The sequence below is a fragment of the Lytechinus variegatus genome, chromosome 17 (assembly GCF_018143015.1).
Source record: "Lytechinus variegatus isolate NC3 chromosome 17, Lvar_3.0, whole genome shotgun sequence".
In the NCBI taxonomy this organism is placed as follows: domain Eukaryota; kingdom Metazoa; phylum Echinodermata; class Echinoidea; order Temnopleuroida; family Toxopneustidae; genus Lytechinus; species Lytechinus variegatus.
The window spans coordinates 6,120,088-6,139,180 of NC_054756.1; the positions used below are offsets into that span (position 1 = coordinate 6,120,088).

The window sequence follows — 19,093 nt, forward strand, 5'->3', positions numbered from 1 at the left end:
TTAATCTTCATAATAAGCATTTTAGTGATCACTCTTGAGAATTTTTTGGCCCCCATGGCAATTGTATGCAATACTGTTTGGGCCAGTGGCGGCTATTTTAGATATCAAAATACTGCAATTTTCCCATATATGACATCAAAATTATATATATCTCATTAGTAATGGTGATTTGCATATATTGCTTCGTTCATACATTGCGATTTTTGCAGTTTAGTGCTCATTTTTGTGAAAATAAGTTTTCCCTATTCATATTGTACATGATAGTGTATACAATGGCCTATGGCGGCCATTTTGAATATCAGGAAAATAAATATTTTATTAAAAATTATTTTTCAAGATTGTATTTCACTCCTGCCACACAATTCCATACATTTCACAGCCAATGTGAGGAAAATTTTATGATTTTCATGGGTAATTTGCATATTTTGACGGCCATATTGGATTTTGCCAATTTGCGGAAAATGCTCAAGGTTACACGAGTGGCATCATTCAGATTCGTAATCAGCACCCTCGAATTGACAAGAAACCATAAAAAAATATTGTATATATATAAAAACAAGGTTATGCCTCTTCTATCCTGGACTATATGCTGAGCATATTTAGAATCAGACAAGGGCAACATTTTCTGACGTCATAAACCACACCATCCTTTTCGCATATTGTTGTGTTGGGATCGTTTATATCTTAGTTGGGAGCATCAATGACCACGCAGGAACGTTCGATGTACATTTCAATCAAGAAACTTTATTAATCATCAATCTTCAGCAATATTACATGTAGAGTTGAAAAGCATATCACAACGTACGACGATGTAGATCTTAACTCTGTGATGATCTTAACTTCTCTCCTCAAACCCTTGGGTGTACACTCAATATATATTAAAGCTTCTACACAAATTATAATCCAAGGGTTTGGATATAGGACTAAAGGGGGTTTAATTATTGGGAAGGGGAAGGCAGTTCTTTGTTCTCTGATTGGAGTTTGTTTGACTATGAACAATAAGGGTTTTAATGGCTTGGATTAAATTAATGATAAGGGTACTGAGAAGGGGGTTGAAAAGGATGGTTCTGAGAAGGGGGCATATACATTATGAAGTCTAGACTGTGTATATGTAGTGATTTATACAATCACTACTCTACAATATGGGTCAACCTCTCAATTATGATTTATCTCTTATCTAGTGTACGGAACAAACATGTCATGTTTGGTATCAAATTAACACTCATGTGTGTGTATTTTAGTTTTGTCAGACGTGTATCAATCAGGTATAATTATTTACGTCTGGGACCGACCTTTAACGTCACCATCCGAAAGACATCATGGAAAACGGAATGTACATTTATCCAAAAATAAAACACATGCCAAGGTCACCTTTAAGTCAATTAAGCTCATTCATCCAACTGGTACTGGTACCAGTTGATTCCATTAAAGCGAACTGAATTCAATATGGAAATTGTAATACTGGAATCAACTGGAATCCAGTTGATTCCAGTTGGCAAATTTTAAGTGGTACCAGTTGGAAATACCAGTTGGCAACTGGTCCTAGATCTGGTACCAGTTGGAAACACAATTGTCAACTGGTACCAGTTAGAAACACACTGCCATGTATAGCATAAATAAAAATCAATCATATGGATATGTGTACATTCCTGATCTTTCACTCTTCTCGTATAATCACTCCTTCGTTTTCCTTGCGCACACACATTAGAATTAATGTTGGTACCAACACGTACGTCCCCCCCCCCCCCCCCCCGGGCTGTTATTCGGGCAGGCCTAATGACCTGTTCCACGTACTATCGGTTAGCTGAAGATGTCATGAGAGTAGAAGCATATATAATTTTTCTCTGACAACACTGGTATTTTTGTTCTACCAGACTGTTCTCCTTTTAGGGTTTACAAGTCTTCTGCCTACTGATGAAAAAGTGATGGTATTGAAACTAGGAGATTTTCCCAGGGGGTGCTGTGTGTATTATTTTCCATAAGCAGCACCCCCTGGAATTCTGTTTGGTGTGTCACATGGGAGAAATGTATGGAAAATGACCAACATCTTAAGTTAAAACCCCCTTTTGGGCTTATCAAATTTCTTGGCACCAAAACGACCTTCCTTTTGAAGTGAAACCTTGTTTCGCTTGTCAAATTTACCGTAGGCGGATCCAGGGGGCCGAATTAGGGGCCCGGGACTTCCTATTGGTGGAGCAAAAAAAAGCAGGGGAAAGCATTAAAAAAAGATAAAGAAGAAAGTGAAGGAAAGTCATGAAAGTGAACAAAATAAGGTGAGGTGACGACTTGGAAAAAATAAAAAAAACTTTCATGTCACTATATAAAGTTTTCGCTAGCGCTTCGCGTTTGCATTGCATGAGATAGGCCTACATGAAATTCTTCTTCAATATAGGATGATATGGAGCTTAAAATATCAAGTTGTGGAGTAAAAATACAAAATATATGTCAGCTCCGACATCGAGCTCGAATTGTTTTGTTTGATTTCTAAATTGATTTTCAAAAAGGGCTCTGTAGAAATGTCCGTTTTATTTTCTCAGTATCAACATTTTCAGCTTGCGCTGCGCCCTCGCGTTAATTGTTTTGTCAGGTAACTATTATCTTCGTGTATGTTCTCAAAATATCCCACCTGCCAAATAAACAATTGCTGAACTTAGTAGAAGAATACAATTTAAAACACTTCGTTGATAAGCCAACGAGGAAAACGGAGACATCTGCAACACTTATTGATGTCATATATTCCTCAAATCATAATAAAAATCACTTTTTGTGATGTCGTTCCACGATGCTGGCATTAGCGATCACTATATTCTGGTGATCTACTCATCCTCATCTGTGTGTCATAATGAATTCAAGGAATCCAAAGAAATTGAATATAAGCGAGAACGATTTGAGCGATGTACGTGTGTTGGCAAGATGTTCTTTCTGAAACAAACGCTAGTATTGCCTATGAAATTCGGTCCAGTAAGTTTTGTTCAGTTTTGAATAAAAACGCACCTCTTAGGAAAAGCGAGTGCGACAAAAAGAAACTCCATGGATAAATAGTGACATATTGACCAAGATAAAGGACAGGAATGACATAAAAACAGACGTGCAAAATTTTCGAAATCTGACTGTGACAGGATTTTATATATACAGAAAACTTAGAAATACTGTTACAGATATCATACGAAAGGCAAAAAAGCTAAATATTTCAGAGATAATCTTGAGCAACAAGGGGAATTGTTCTACTATGTGGAAATCTTTACGATGTATGCCTCCTAATAAGAAACACGCACGAAGTTAATCCAAAAATTGTCTTTTTATGGTAAAGATATTTTGGGACTTAAGGAAAATGCCACACGCTTAAATGATCACTTTGTTGACCTGTCAGGTAAACGCAAAGAAAGGTTTAGTTGACGACAATATGGAGCTATAAAGTATCAACCACTTTTAACCAGTTTTAAGCCGATCTCATGTCAATATGTTAAAAACGCATCAATGAAATTGCAAGTATCAAGGCCACTGGCCTGGATCAAATCCAGTGCATGTAATTAAAGAAGTTATTGACTACATCATTACGCCATTTATATTGTCAATACTTCACTGTCCACAGTGAGGATTCCTGATGCATGGAGAAGGGCTCGTGTATAAAAACGCCAATCTTCAAAAGTGGTGACAATACTAATCTGTCAAACTATAGACCAATCTCGGCACTCCCGGTTTCTTTCTAAGGTCTTAAAAGGATTAACTACCTGTCAAACAATAGATTGCTTTATCAATGAATGCCAGCATGGTTTTCGTCCAGGGGCCGATTTCACGAAAGGGTCTTTCCAAGGACTGTCTTTCGTGTCGTCAAGATGCGCTGCATGCATGCGGGATATTTCTGAAATGTATGATAAACATATAAAATTTGTTAGCTAGCATTCAAATCAATTTGTATATATAATTTCATGATATATCACATCATTTTATATACAAAGATTTTGTTTACTTTGACGGATGAATAAAATATGTTTGCAGGTAATAAATTTAAAATGCGTTTCACATGGCGCATCATAATAAATGGGCGACACGAAAGACGGTTCTTGCAAAGACCTTTCGTGCAATCGGTCCCAGGCCACTCAACAAAAAAAAACACTGCTTTGTTAAAGGTCAAGTTCACCCCACAAAAATGTTGATTTGAATAAATAGAAAATATCAAACTAGCAAAATGCCGAAAATTTCATCAAAATCGGATGTAAAATAAGAAAGTTATAACATTTTAAAGTTTTGTTTATTTTTCACAAAACAGTGATATGCATAACTGAAATGGGACAGTCGATGATGTCCCTCACCATTTCGTTTGTTTTTATTGTTTGAATTATACAATATTTCATTTTTTACAGATTTGTCAAGGAACAACTTGACTAGATCATATAGTATTAAGCAATGCTTATTCCACATTTTCAGAGGGAGGAATTAATCGTTGTTTCACTTGACAATGAGGAGAAAATCGGATATTCCCTATTTTATATAATAAAATACAAAAGAAATAGTGAGTGGATGAGGTCATTACTCCTCATTTGCATACCCACCAGGATGTGCATATAACTGTTTTGTGAAATCAAGCAAAACTATAAAATGTCATAACTTTCTTGTTTTACATCTTGATGACATTTTACATTTTGATGAAATTTTCATTGTTATGCTTGTTGGATTTTTCTCTTTTTATATAAATCAACTTTTTGTTGTGATGGACTTGTCCTTTAAATATTACTGATGATTTTGCTAACAAAAAAAATCAAGGTTACGTTATTGGTATAGTAAAAAAATACGAATTTTTATTCATTTAATTTATTTAATTTGTTTTCTTTATTTCATACAGTAGGCCAGATGGGGTCCTAGACCTGTTATGCTTGTACCACTATGTTTGTGTTTTTTTAATAAAATACTGGTCTGTAATGATAACAATAACGATAATAATGCTAAAAATGCCCTGGTAAAAATGATAATAATAATAACATAAATGATAAGAATGTTAATGATAATAATAATGATAATGAAATTGATAATGATATTGATAATTATGATGATGATAATCATACTAATGTAATGATAATGATGATAAATAATGATAAGGTCGAATGCGATTCACTTTGAAGTGCGCCCTCTATCGATACGCTGCTATGGTATACCGGGTATTTCAAATTCTCGATTGTACGCTGAATTAATGGTGTTGAGCTAAAAATGGGGAATAAAGAGGAGGATGAAGAATCTCCTTTCAAAAGCAGTACTTTCAATGTCTTGGATGCTCTTTTTGTTCTCATTTCAATGGGACTTCTCGTTGCTGATCTTGTGACTGGTTCGTTTAGATCTTATTATTTTTTTTTATTTTAAGTTCGACTCTGGACTGGAGTCGGCTGCCGGCTGCTGCAGCATGCTGAGTGCTGCAGATATCCCCGCGCCGTACCCCGACCCGGCCGCCCGGTGCGTAGACCTGCGGTCGCTTGCCGGCGGCATCGGTCCACTTGCTTACTGGGAGATCAAGTTCAGTGTTGACCTGTTGGTGTTGGGTTAATTTTTACACGATTACATTAACACCAAACATAAAAGTAAGATGATCTAGATGAAGATGAGTTCACGAATCATGTTACTTGTCATGCCTGTGTGTGTATAAAATCTCTAAGACTAGATCTAGGGCCTACCAATGAATGTCTACTCTAGATTTAGACCAAAAGCTTCGGTCTCTGTTTTGTTGGTTGTTCAGCTGAACTTCGTTGGCTTCATTCACCAAATACAGAGACCGAAGTTCTAGCGCGATCTGTACAGGGGACTCAATGGCCATATGTTTACGTACTTAAGATCGGATAAAACGAGGAAGTGAATTTGCGCGACAGCCGAGGTAAGTCACTATTTTTGTTCCTTTTAACTTCATTTTTCTCCGTTTTTTGGCAATTGATGCCAAGAGGGTATATAAATTTGCACTCTGGTCACTATAATTTTCGAAATTTTTATTAATTAAAGACAAAAATTGAAAAGCCCCGACGGGGGGATTTTGCATTGCAAGTCCCCTAATGGTGGCTGCACGCTAGCGAGCCGTCTGTGTACGAGGAGAAATAAAAAAAAAATGTTAAAAACTCCTCGAAACAGACGGCTGCTAGCTGTCTACTCTAGATTTACCTCGAGCGAAGTTCGTGCAGGGGGCCGTTTCTCAACACATGGACAAGTTAGTCATATCTTTATCCACCAACCACGGACATGATGGAGTTTGTTCCATTCTTACTAAACCTGTTTCTCAAAAGGCTTCCTAACTAGAATACCTTGATATCGATACTATCGGTAAAAAGAGCAGACGAGACGTAGCCTTAGTCACAAAATATCATAATTTTCAAAATAAGAAATTATGACAAAATTGCAAATATTGTGATAAATTGGGAAATAAATCTTTTCAAAATATTAGCACACGTGAATTATGCATCATACATGCTTAGACCATGAAGACTGGAGCATTCAATTGCAGAGAAAATTAAATTATAAATAATTCATTTCATGACTAAAAAATCACTTGTGGACGTTGAGATGGGTACCCCCGGGATATCCAATTTTAATAGTTTACGAAAGTAAACCATAATGGTTTTCTTTGTAAAATGATGATAATTATACGGTCTTTCATGATTCTAAACGTCATCAAAATATAGTCTAACGAAACATTTTTAATTATTGATACCGAAACATACGATATTTGACAAATTATATGCATAAATTAGAGATAGAATTTATCCAACTGTTAATAGGGGTCTGAAAACAACAAATACGAGTTCAGTTATGGATGGCCTGATGTGGTAGAACCTTCATCGATTAAATCATTTTACTATTTCAAAATGAATGGTTTTGTGGCGTTTAACAACAGTTTTTATAGTTTATTTGTATTACAATTATCATTGAATTCATTATCCCACTTGTTTTGTGATGTCATTTCAACCTCTATGATTGATTACGTAAGATTATAATTTTAAAATTTCTAAGCACTTTTGCATGTCATAGTCTACCCACGTGATGCCACTACGTCATTAAGAAAGAAGTTAGGACAGGTTCGGAGGTGTCATAAATATTTTGTGAGGTTGTTGTACCCGATCTTGGTAAAGAGGGCTTTGTGAAATGGTTAGCGGACAAGTAGCTCACTATCTGCGATTTAGTCAAGAAGTTAGACTTACATGTATGACGGTGTTGAGAAACGGGCCCCAGGCTCCACTTCACTTCCGCTAGACTATGCTCCACCAACCCGAATTTCGGGATGGTGAACTCGATCGGATATTCCGAGTGACAAAGGTGGGATCAAAAAAAGGTTTATTGTAAATATTAATTTAAAGAAAAAATATAACGAGAATCAAGTTTGAAAATAAAAATTGTTAAAAGTCAAGTCCACCTCAGAAAAATGTTGATTTGAATCAATAGAGAAAAATCAGACAAGCACAATGCTGAAAAATTTTCATCAAAATCGCATAAGAAAGTTATGACATTTCAAAGTTTCGCTTATTTTTCACAAAACAGTTATATGAACGAGTCAGTTTATACATCCAAATAAGAGAGTCGATGATGATTCTTTTGTTTTTTTATTGTTTGAATTATACAATATTTCAATTTTTACGAATTTGACGATTAGGACCTCCTTGCCTGAACCACAAAATGTTAAAATAATGGAATTCCATGTGTTCAGGGAGGAATGAAACTTCATTTCACATGACAATGACGAGAAAATCAAAATATTTCATATAATGAAAAACAAAAGAAATGGTGAGTGATGTCATCAGTTTTGCATACCAACTGAGATGTGCATATACATGTAACTGTTTTGTGAAATTAAGCGAAATTTAAAATGTCATAACTTTCTGATTTTACATCCGATTTTGATGAAATTTTCAGCGTTTATGCTTGTTGGATTTTTCTCTTTTTATTCAAATCAAGTTTTTGTTGGGGTGGACTTGTCCTTTAACTTATACGACTGGAGGGCGATTGACAAACATGTAACCTGTTAATTAACATTTTTTCATCTCTCCTTTTTATAGACCTAATTGTGACATGTAAGTACTTTGTTGGAGGAGATGTGGTATGGGGCGCCCTCACCCTAGGTTTTGTTGTCATTCCGTCGATCATCCTGCAAGTGTTTAGCATCAGATGGTATCTGGTGGACGATGACATGTCCAGCTTGAAGTGGATCACACACATCTTTCAATTTGGACCCTTGCACAGGTAAAGTAGTAGACTGTGATACTTTCTTGTTTGCTTTTCAAGGTGAAGTTGACACAGGGGTCTTTTGTAGATTCTATGAGGATGGTCTAAAGTGAAATTAAGAATGAAAAATAGAAAAATTCAATCAAGTTTGGCTTCCAAGGTAGATGTGCGGTGCCGGCTTCGTTCTCTATCTAGTCACACCACATTTGTTCAGGCGACAAATGCTCCAACCTTTTGTGTATCTAGAGTTAGGGTTGCAATATGTTTTTTATACTTAGGTGTAGGTTTAGGTTTAAGAAATTTAGGATAGGGTGTTGTGTTTAATCCAGGGTTAAAGTTGTTTTGATCTATTAGTGTATAGAATTGACAGTGGAGCAAGTATCGCCAGAGCAATTGTCATGGAACCCTATCTCTGCTCGTATTCCTTCTTTTTTTTTTCTTTCCATCTGATGAAATAGAACACCAAACCTGTAATTTATTTCATTATACTTCCATTATCTTTATCATCTCTTGCTTTGATGTAATACTTCTCCTCAGGTACGTGATACTGTTTTCTACTGGCATCGAAGCTCGGCAAACGGGGGATCCCCTGGACTTTGAGCGTCTCTTCTACCAGCAGAGTGATGTGTGTATGTTGAGGCTCTTTGAATCCTTCATGGAGTCCGCTCCTCAAGTCGTTCTGCAGCTCTACATCATGGTGGCAACCCAGGATGAAAACTTTTGGACGGGTATTAACTTTTACAAAGATTGATTTTCTCTCCATATTGATACACATTTTACTTTCGATATTCCTTAATTGTATTCTTCTTTTTTTCTTCATAAATAATCCTTTTCTCTGTTCTCCCATCTCATTTTGTATCAAGACATTCACCTTTCTACTTTGAACTGTTCCTCAATACATGTACGTGTATCTATTCTTGTTTAAAGGACAAGTCCACTCAAACAAAAACTTGATTTGAATATTTAAAAAAAAAATCAAACAAGCATAAGACTGAAAACTTCATCGAAATTGCTTGTAAAATAACAATTAAGTTACATTTACATTTTTAAAAATTTAGGTTTCGCTTAATTTCACAAAATAGAAATTTATATGCACATTCTGGTCAGTATGCAAATGAGGGGACTGATGACATCATCAACTTCACTTTTGTATTTAACTACATGAATTATGAAATATTCTCATTTTCTCCTAATTGTCCAGTAAAACAAAGTTTTATTCCTCCCTGAAAATGTGGAATTATGTTTTAACATTTTGTGGTTCAGTCAAGTTGGTCTTTATTGTCAAATCTGCAAAATTTAAAATATTGTATTTAATTCAACAATAAAAATAAAATAGTGAGGGACATAATTGATTCTCTCATTTGCATATTATCCTTGAGTTGTGTGCATATTGTTTTGTGAAAAATAGACACGTGAACTTTAAAGTGGCATAATTTTACATCTGACTTTGATGAAATTTTCAGCGTTATGCTTGTTTGATTTGTCTCTATTGATTCAGATCAACATATATCTGGGGTGGACTTCACCTGTAAGGGCATACTAGTACTATCCATGGTTTTCATAGATAGTATTAAAATAAATGGATTTATGCACTTTTAAGTGAAATAGGTGGAGATTTAATTTGTTTTCATAGAGAGTAGGAGCAATGGATTATGCACTTTTAGTGGCATAAGTGGAGATTTCTTTGATTTCATAGAGAGTAGAAGATACGGATTATGAACTTTTAAGTTAACCCTATCTAGGCCGGGGGGGGGGGGCTCCGAGGCCCCCCCCTCAACGAGTCGCGCAATATTTTCGCCGCGCAAATTTTTTTGACCGCGCTGCTCGCTGACTTTTTACTTTCAAGTCTTGCGCAACTTTTGAGACCAATTTTGCGTCACGCGGTTCCAAAGTTACGCAATGTTATGTAAGTGCATGTCAGACCAAAAATTGCTCAAAAACGTGATTTTGTGTACAAAGTCAATGTAAATTGTGTTTTCAACCAAAAATCATAAATGTATGATTATTTTTAGTTTTGCTGGCCTAAATGTATGAATTCTATGCTATTTATGATCTTAGAAGAGTCCCCAATGAATTTCATTGAAAAAACAATGAAAAACAAAAGGTCAAAAAAACAAAGAAATACATTTGCAAAAAACAATATAATACATAAGATAATACATAAGAAATTGATCTGATATCACAATTTTTTTTCATGTACACTTGCTAAGAACATCACAAAGAGTTTCTATGCCAAAAATTAGAACATTTGGAGCTTTATTTATGGAGTTAGAGGAAAAAGTATGATTTTGCATACTAATTACGCATATATTAGCATAATGATTACCATACAGTTTTGTAGATTATATCCCAGACAACCTGCGTGCCAATTTTCGGCGCGGTCGACGGCCGAGATCTCAAGGGGGGCCTGGGAGGCCCCCCCCCCCCGGCCATATGAACTCCCAAATAGCCCGGCCTAGATAGGGTTAAATATTTTTGGAAATTTATGTTGTTTTCATAAAGAGTAGAAGCAATGGATTATAATACTCTGTAAAAACTTACATTGTTGGAGCACAGCTTAATATCTGTCCTACCTTGGACATTTTTAAACCTCTGCTTCAGGTTTTACATGCTGGGACAGGTAAATTTATTTTCCACCCTGGGTGATGTTCACCATCTGTTACTGGATAAACACTTGAATAGAATCAAGATCTTGGTGAAAGCCTGAAGAAAGGTTGCCATAAAAAAGGCTCCACCCACAAAGTATTCAGGTGAAGATATTCTACCACAGGTTGTTCGAAGAAAATATATCTCAACAATAATGTGTTGCTTACGACTAGACACCAAGGTGGTAGATTTTAATTGCCTAACCCTCTAAGCCTGTGTGCTTTGAAACACCTGTATAGCGGGCCCTACAAATATCATTATTTACTGAATTTATTTTTTAACCTTTTTTATCAGGCACATCAGCTGCGGTTTCTCTCTTCTCCCTGTGCTGGGCTCTTGGAGCGTATAGCCGAGCTCATCGTAAGGTCCGCCGAGACAAGAAGATTGTATCTTGGCCAGGCCTTGTCCTTCAGACCATTTGGAGAATTGGGATGATTTCGTCTAGGGTCATGGCACTTGTTCTCTTTGCTTCCGTCTTCAAAGCTTTCATCTTTCTAGCTGTCGGTAAGAGAGAATAAACCTGTAAAAAACGTCACATGTTAGGTAGTTTTTTATTTTAAGATTTTTTAAATTTCAGAGCAAGGGTACTTTTCTATGAGGATAGACAGGCACTTTTCTTCATTACAGCACAGGTGGAGAAAATGTTTGAAGTGCACGATAAATATCAAAGGCCAATAAGGGGGCGTTGAGGCAAATCGATGGGTCATCCCTCCCCCCTCAGACTAGTAACATGTCAGGATCATGGCAGGACCTTGGTAGTTGCAGGGACAGGGATAATCAGGATATGACCGAGTGTATACATAGAACTATGTTGTTCATTTATTTAGCCTGGTAGATGCACCCACTGTGGGAAAGTGGTTCTGTAAATGATGGTGACCTGTGATATCTTTTTATTTCTTGTCAGAAACTCTGTGCTCCTGCCGATACACCCAATTGGTTGTTTGTATAAAAACAATAATGTTTATTAAAAATAAAATCCTCTTCAATGTCTTCTGCTCATAGGTATTCATTGGATAGGCATGTTAGTTTGGGTCCATCTTCAGAAGACGGACTTCTGCACCAATGCCCTGGAGGAACGTCTCTTCAACTGTGTCGTTGCTACCATCTATGTCTTCTGCTTCTTCAATCTCAAGGAGGGCAAGTCTCGGAAGAGAGTCCTGGTGTTCTATTTCACAATGTTTGTTGAGAACACGGTGTTACTTCTGGTGTGGTTCAATTTCCGTACCGTTGGAGAGTGGTACAATGTGGCTGGATTCACCATTGTGTTTGGCGGCTATGGTATTGGTAAGTTCAACTCTTAACTATGAGTAAGGACAAGCAACTTTTATGGGGGTCATACGCTGTCACCGTTTTTCACAATGATTTCAGCAGACAGGATTTTTATGCCCCCACAGATGAAGTCCGGTGGGGGCATTAAGCGTTGCCCCTCTCCTTACGTCCGTCCCCCCCCCCACTTGGTTTCAGCACAATAAGTAGAAAAATATTTCATGGATTTGAAAAAAAATTTGGTGTGTAGGTAGATGACACTAAAATACTGGCTAAGTTGGAATTTGCAGGTCAAAGGTCACAGCTCATTAAATATGCAAGTTGGTTTCGGCATGATAACTTATGAAATATTTGACAGAATTTTGGAAAATGGGGTGTGTAGGTAGATGACACCAAAACAGGCTAAGTTCGAATTCGGAGTCCACTGGTCAAAGGTGACAGCTCATTTAATATGCGAGTTGGTTCAATCATATTGAATGAATTTCTGATCCTGTTAAGCGGGGGTATCTGTGTCCTTTGGACGCATCAAATATCTTGTTAGATAATAAACATTTTAAAGACTCATTTGTACATGTAGGTTAAAAACAGTATATGAATCAATTTGATTTTTTTTTCCTGAGATAAAACAATATTGTTATTCAGTTGAGAGTGAAAGACTGAATGTTGGGATATGGCATTTTAATACAGTCCACTTCAAATTTGAAGGGAAAAAACACGAAACTTTCAATTTGGGCCTCTGGGGACAATTTGTGAATACAGTTTTCTTTCCTTTTTTTCTGTTTTATTTTAAATTATTTTTTTTCCTTTTAACCCTATCTAGGCCGGGGTATTTTGGGAGTTCCTATGGCCGGGGGGTTGGGCCTCCCGGGCCCCCCCTAAGATCTAGGCCGTCGACCGCGCGATCGCGCCGAAAATTGGCAAGCGGGTTGCCTGGGACATAATCTACAAGATTGTATGGTAATTTATTTTATGCGAATCGCTATTAAGTGATTATGCTAATTTATGCGTAATCAGTATGCGAAATCATACTTTTTCCTCTAACTCCCTAAATAAAGCTCCAAATGTAGTAATCTTTGGTATAGAAACTCTTTGTGGTGTCCTGAGCAAGTGTACATGAAAAAAATTGTGATATCAAATCATTTTATTATGTATTATATTGTTTTTTGCAATTTCTTATGTATTTCATTGTTTTTTTGACCCTTTGTTTTTCATTGTTTTTTCAATGAAATTTGTTGGGGACTCTTCTGTGATAATAAAAAGCATAAAATAATCATACATTTATGAATTTTGGTTGAACACAATTTGCAAAATCACGTTTTTGAGCAATTTTCGGCCTGACATGCACTTACATAATGTTGCGTAATTTCGGAACCATGTACCCGGGTGACGCGAAATTGGTCTCAAAAGTTGCGCAAGACTTGAAAAGTAAAAAGTCAGCGAGCGGCGCGGTCAAAAAATTTCGCACGGCGAAAATATTGCGCGATTGGTTGAGGGGGGGAGCCTCCGAGGCCCCCCCCCCCCCCGGCCTAGATAGGGTTAAGTGTTTTTCATTGATTATTTTTCTCATATGTTGTAATAAGGGCAGGGATATTAATCATCTTTATTGATTTAGATATATTAATAAGATTTTAAAAGGTTTAATTTCAAACTTTTTTTTATTTTTTATTTTTTTATTATATTTTTATTGAAGAATCATCGAGGATCACAATATATACAATTTTTACATGATTAGAAAACAAAATCAATAAGGCAGAATAACAGCAAAATGGTGCATTGATCAAAAGCGAAGTTCCGAGACAGAAAAGGATGGCCAGTGATACAGACCTTAGTTTACAAACCTCCAGAAATTCACTATTTCACTGACATCGAAGACCTACAAAAAACAGGTAAACAACGCGCAGCTTTAATTTCAAACTTGATCCACACAGAGATACATTTATATTTATTGCTTGATACTGGTGTGTCATTTCTTCTCTAGGTGTTGTCAGCATGGTTCTTTATTACCGATACCTCCATCCTCGAAACGACTTCACTCTCTGTGGGCCAAAACCAGAGAAAGAGCCTTCTGGATCTGTCAACACTACACCATCCACATCACCCTCATCCAGCCATGCAGTCCTCTTCTCCCCAGAACTATATTGTCATGGCCACTCAACATCTCCAACACGACACAGCGATGTGAATCATAATGATGATGCCAATAGCCCACTCGCTCTACCTTTGTCACAAACTAGCATAAACATTAACAAGGAGGATGGCCCACCCCAGAGATCAAGACAGGTCGAAGGTCAAGACTTTGTGATGGGGAATGGTGATTTCAGAAAAAGTAAAAGCGAGAGCTGCATGTGCTACAGTGAGGAAAAGTCTGTGACAGTGCACCTTGATAAGAGTAATGCAAGGAATGCTTCCGTCTTGATGAATGCTTCTCAGTTGCCATCTTTCAGGTGTGATGTGTCAGGGTTCGAAGTGGACCTCGTCCAACAATATGACGACTGGAGGGATCACTCCCGCCTTACAAATCATTCACTGGTAAGTGCTGGAACAAAATCAGGGAACATGTCACAATCGCTCGGCAGTGTTCTTGATAAGAACCATCTCTCAAATGGACCATCATCAGACACATCAAGAATGCACGTTGACCCGATTCCCTTCTCGCCGGACCTCCAGCAGATGCCAGAGATCACCGACTCGCCCAACAAGATCATGACTGCGTATGAAGCCCAGCAGATCTATGATAGCATTCTGGGGATTCGTCGCCATGACCACCCTGGTAGGAACTCTAAGCGGAAACTCAAGTTTGATGATTCTGGTAAGATGCCCGGAAAGACCCAATCAAAGACAAGTGATGCAGTTTTACATGGTAAACCAGTTCAGAATGTTATTGATAGCAGTGCCTATTGTAATACAGGACCGCAAAGGGTTACTGTGACAAGTAAGTATGTAAAAGATGGCTTAAGTGTGGAAGATGCTTGTAGATCAAGAACCGTGATTGAATCACATGCTTTACCAAGTATTAACACCAAAGATAGGCATATGAGTAGGGAACGGAATCTCAAGATAAGGTCACATCACTCACAAAGTGACATGGTGGAAACTGAAGGCAAACCGATTCATGCTAGTGATGATGTAAAAAATGATAGTGAAACTTTAAATTTCCAACATCTCAAAACCGATATGCCTCGGGATTTTGAAAGTACAAAACCACTTCAGGACTCTAAAGACAATCAGGTCATAAACAAAGAGTGCTTTCAAAACCAAAACAAGCCATCAATTCCAATTGTGGATGAAAACAGTGCTATTGATCTCAAGGCAGATAATCACATTGTTTCCACAGGGTTGCGTGCAGCACTTGAAAAGGATCTTCTTAAAGAGAAAGTAGGTACAAGGATTGATTACATGACATATAAGTGTGATATGCTTGATGAAGGCTCTGATAAGACCATGCCTGTATTAGGATGTAAAATGACTTCCCTCATTGTCCATGATGAAATGCCTTTTGGGAATCATGACAAAGGAATAGCAGTAGATCCAACTGAGTCTGAATGCTTTGTGCATGACAAAACGTCACAAGATTTACAATGCACTACAAGCACTTCTCTTTTGACAAGTAATAACAAAACAAAGGAGGATCACAATATCAATGGCAAACATACAAGTAGCTTGGATTGCAAAAATACTGACAAGCTTGGTTTAGGGAAAGAAAACAAGATGTTTCAGAAGGGGTATAACAGAGATCTATGTGAAACTGACATTCCTAAAGAGCAGTGCACCAGGGTCATAAGTAGTTGTAGATCATCCAGTTCCCTCTCTAAAGCGGACAATGTTGGTACGTCCTGTCCGTCATTGAGTGGGAAAGACAGTCCTTTGGTAACGGGAAAAGGGGGCCGTGGTGGTTTCGGGAATGGGTTTCAAGGTCGAAGTCCTGCTGGAAAGACCAATCTTAAGAGAGTTCGCAGCCTGAAAGGGAGTGTCCCACCGGATGCTGGGCCTGAGGGTTCTAGTCTGACAAAGGGTGATTCAATTAAGGATTGCTCTGATAAAGAACATGGGAACAGACAGGAGAAGACGCCAATAGCTAACCTGAAAGGCAAACTTAAAAGAGCTCTGAGTATTAAGTCCAGGGGACTGTCCGAAAACAAGACAGAGTCCTCTCCATCAATTTCAAGGCACTTGGATCTTGAGCCCCACCCAAGTGACAACCACAATACGGAGAAAGCCGTAGATACTGTAGAAATAGAAAACCCCAAGTTTGGTATTGACAAGGCATTAGGGCATGTAGGAGAAAGGGCTGAAGTTGAAAAGCCTGTACTGGTAGACAAACAGCAAAACAAAAAGGGTGTAATATTACATCCAAAGACTTTCAATGGCTTCTCACAAGACATTGCAAACCATTCACCAAAGATCATGGGTGATGGAACATCCACATCATCTCCAACCACCCTGTCAAGTTCCAGATGCAATGAGAAAAGAGCTTATGCACCAGTCTTACGAACCAAGAACACCTCCCCTCAAAAGAATACAGAAAATTCACCTATGTATTCCCGCAGTCTGCAAAAGACTGGTAAATATCACATCTCACCAGTTAAAGGTTCTCAAGTTGTTGGTAAAGAGAACAGGGGATTTCAACAAGGCACAGTGAAGGGCACAGTGAGTAGACTCAAGCAGGAAAAACTAGGTAGTTCCACAGGCAAGAAACCTCCCAGGAGATCACTTGACAGAATCCCAACTAATTTGGTCGCAGCTAATGTGGCACATTTCGACAGTCCAAACAAGTAGCCCCCCCCCCCCCCCCTTAAAAAAAAAACAGCTCATGAGATTTGCCTTTGATGATACCAAAAATCTGAATAAATACAATGTATGTGGTTGCTCTATAATTTGTTGAATGATTGAAACCATTTTTTGAGCATAAATTGCATTATACATGGATTCCGATTTTCAGCCAAACAACTAAACAAAATCAACTTTTTACATGACGTACTACACGTTTTCTTCCAAAGAAAAGAAGTGTTTTGTGCACACATTTTATACCAAGGGCCCAAATGCTTTTTTTTTTTTTTAAATCCAATACATATCTTTCATTCTGCCTTTCTCCTCATATCTCTTTATTTTCTGTAATATTGTGCAAATTATATAGTTAACTTGTACTAAAGTAATATTACCCTTCAATTGTATTCATGGCTGACTATATATACATGTAGAACTATTGATTATGTAAAATATGTAAATTACATGTATGTAGCAAATCTTAGATTTACAAGCAATTTACCTTTTGCTGTATTCACTTGTTTTTTTGTATTTATTTCCATTATAAACTCAGTATTGACTATCAGAATCATGTGAAAGTTTGCACTGGGGTCCGTTGCAGAAAGAGTTGCGTTTAAACGCAAGTCAAAAAATCAATCGCAAGTCCCAAATGCGCGCTGTTGATTGGTTGAAAATCAAGTTGCGCATGAGTTTTAGAGTTGCGATTGATTGCAACTCTTTCTGAAACGGGCCCCTAGAGAGCCATAATCATGGAGTTTCCTGTTATTTTATAGTTCTAAGCATACATGTACATGTAGCTTACCTTGGAACTGGGAAGTTAGATTGTCTAATTTTTATTTTCCACTTTTCATATATTATAGAATTGCTACTATTTTATTCAGACAAAAACTTATGATGTAAAGTTTAATGAAAAGTATGATATACTTTTAATGAATATGTATGTGTATGCAACACAGGGTTTGGGGTTTCAAGACAATTATGCTTTTATTTGAAATAGAAATTAATTTATATTATTAATTTGTATTATGTTGAAGAATGAAAATGAATTGAATTGAATTGAGTTAAATGTATGTAAATGTAAACTTTATTTTAAATTTTCTGAACATATGATAGTTTTCATAACATTTATGACAATAATAGTGGAAGTGCATTAATTTCCCTATTATAGAAAGATTTGTATTGTAGGGTAAACCATTTAATTTGTTTATATCACGTACGGTGATTAATTGCTTCAGAAATGATAGATAGATTCGGTAAATGTGTAATATGGTAATTATATTCTGATCAATCCTTATGTATTTATTTTATTTTTCTATTACATGTCTGCTACATGTAAACAACACGAATAACAAACAAAAACAACTAAAGATGGGCGTCTTTTTAGTGCAGCTGTTCCTTCTGCCACCTTGGATTGCATTTTAATCTGAAAATATGTTTTATATGGACTTTCTTGTCTCTATATTATGGACAATTATTTATTGAGATACGGCGTTTTTTATACATGTACTATAATCACTCCTATTCAACCTTCCATGGTATTCATGTAGCCAGTTTCATATTCAAAGAATTGAATATCAAATAATCGTAATTCTTTATTCGTATTTACACTGTACATGTTATAGGAACACATTGATTATCATGCTATCAGAAAAAATGTATATAAAAACGGATTTCTTGCTGACTTGTAACTCATGCCAGTACAACACTATCCAAGATTGGCAGGCCCACATGTACAAATCTGTGATGATTGAATTTTTAAATGGACTGTGGGCACAGTGGGTGTAACCCAAATGTATTTATGTGGCTGACATGTAGTTCTTGAATAATATGAAAGCAGTGCATTATTTTTATACTTGTACAAATTTTTTTTAGAAATTCTATATCTGAAATAAATACATGTAGTAAAAAACACCTTGTAAGTTACAAGATCTAGAGACTTTCTTCTCTCCCTTCTATATAACTTCTTGTAATGTTAATATCTCGAGATGACATAAGGATTTTATAAATGGTCAAGTCCATCCCAACAATAAGTTGAAAAATGGAACAAGTTTAATGCTAGAAATGTTATTACATCGGATGTAAATCATTTGTATATCGACTGTGTTGTTGAACTGTTCTCTGAAAGTACGCAAAATGTGCATGTCATACTTATCTATAACAAATTGAGGAAATGTCAACATCATCGTTCTATTCAAGTTTTGCTTTGTCGTGTTTTTTTTACTAGGAT

At 36.8% G+C, this 19,093-nt stretch overlaps 1 protein-coding gene across 1 annotated transcript; it reads left to right on the top strand.

Moving 5' to 3' along the window:
* The first annotated feature begins 5,160 nt into the window (after positions 1-5,160).
* Positions 5,161-16,890, top strand: LOC121430726. Its single transcript, XM_041628095.1, has 6 exons — positions 5,161-5,320; positions 8,025-8,208; positions 8,728-8,918; positions 11,131-11,340; positions 11,839-12,120; positions 14,081-16,890. Exons 1-6 carry the CDS (start codon positions 5,206-5,208, stop codon positions 16,876-16,878), a joined length of 3,780 nt encoding a protein of 1,259 aa, XP_041484029.1. The 5' UTR covers positions 5,161-5,205; the 3' UTR covers positions 16,879-16,890.
* Positions 16,891-19,093: the final 2,203 nt, after the last annotated feature.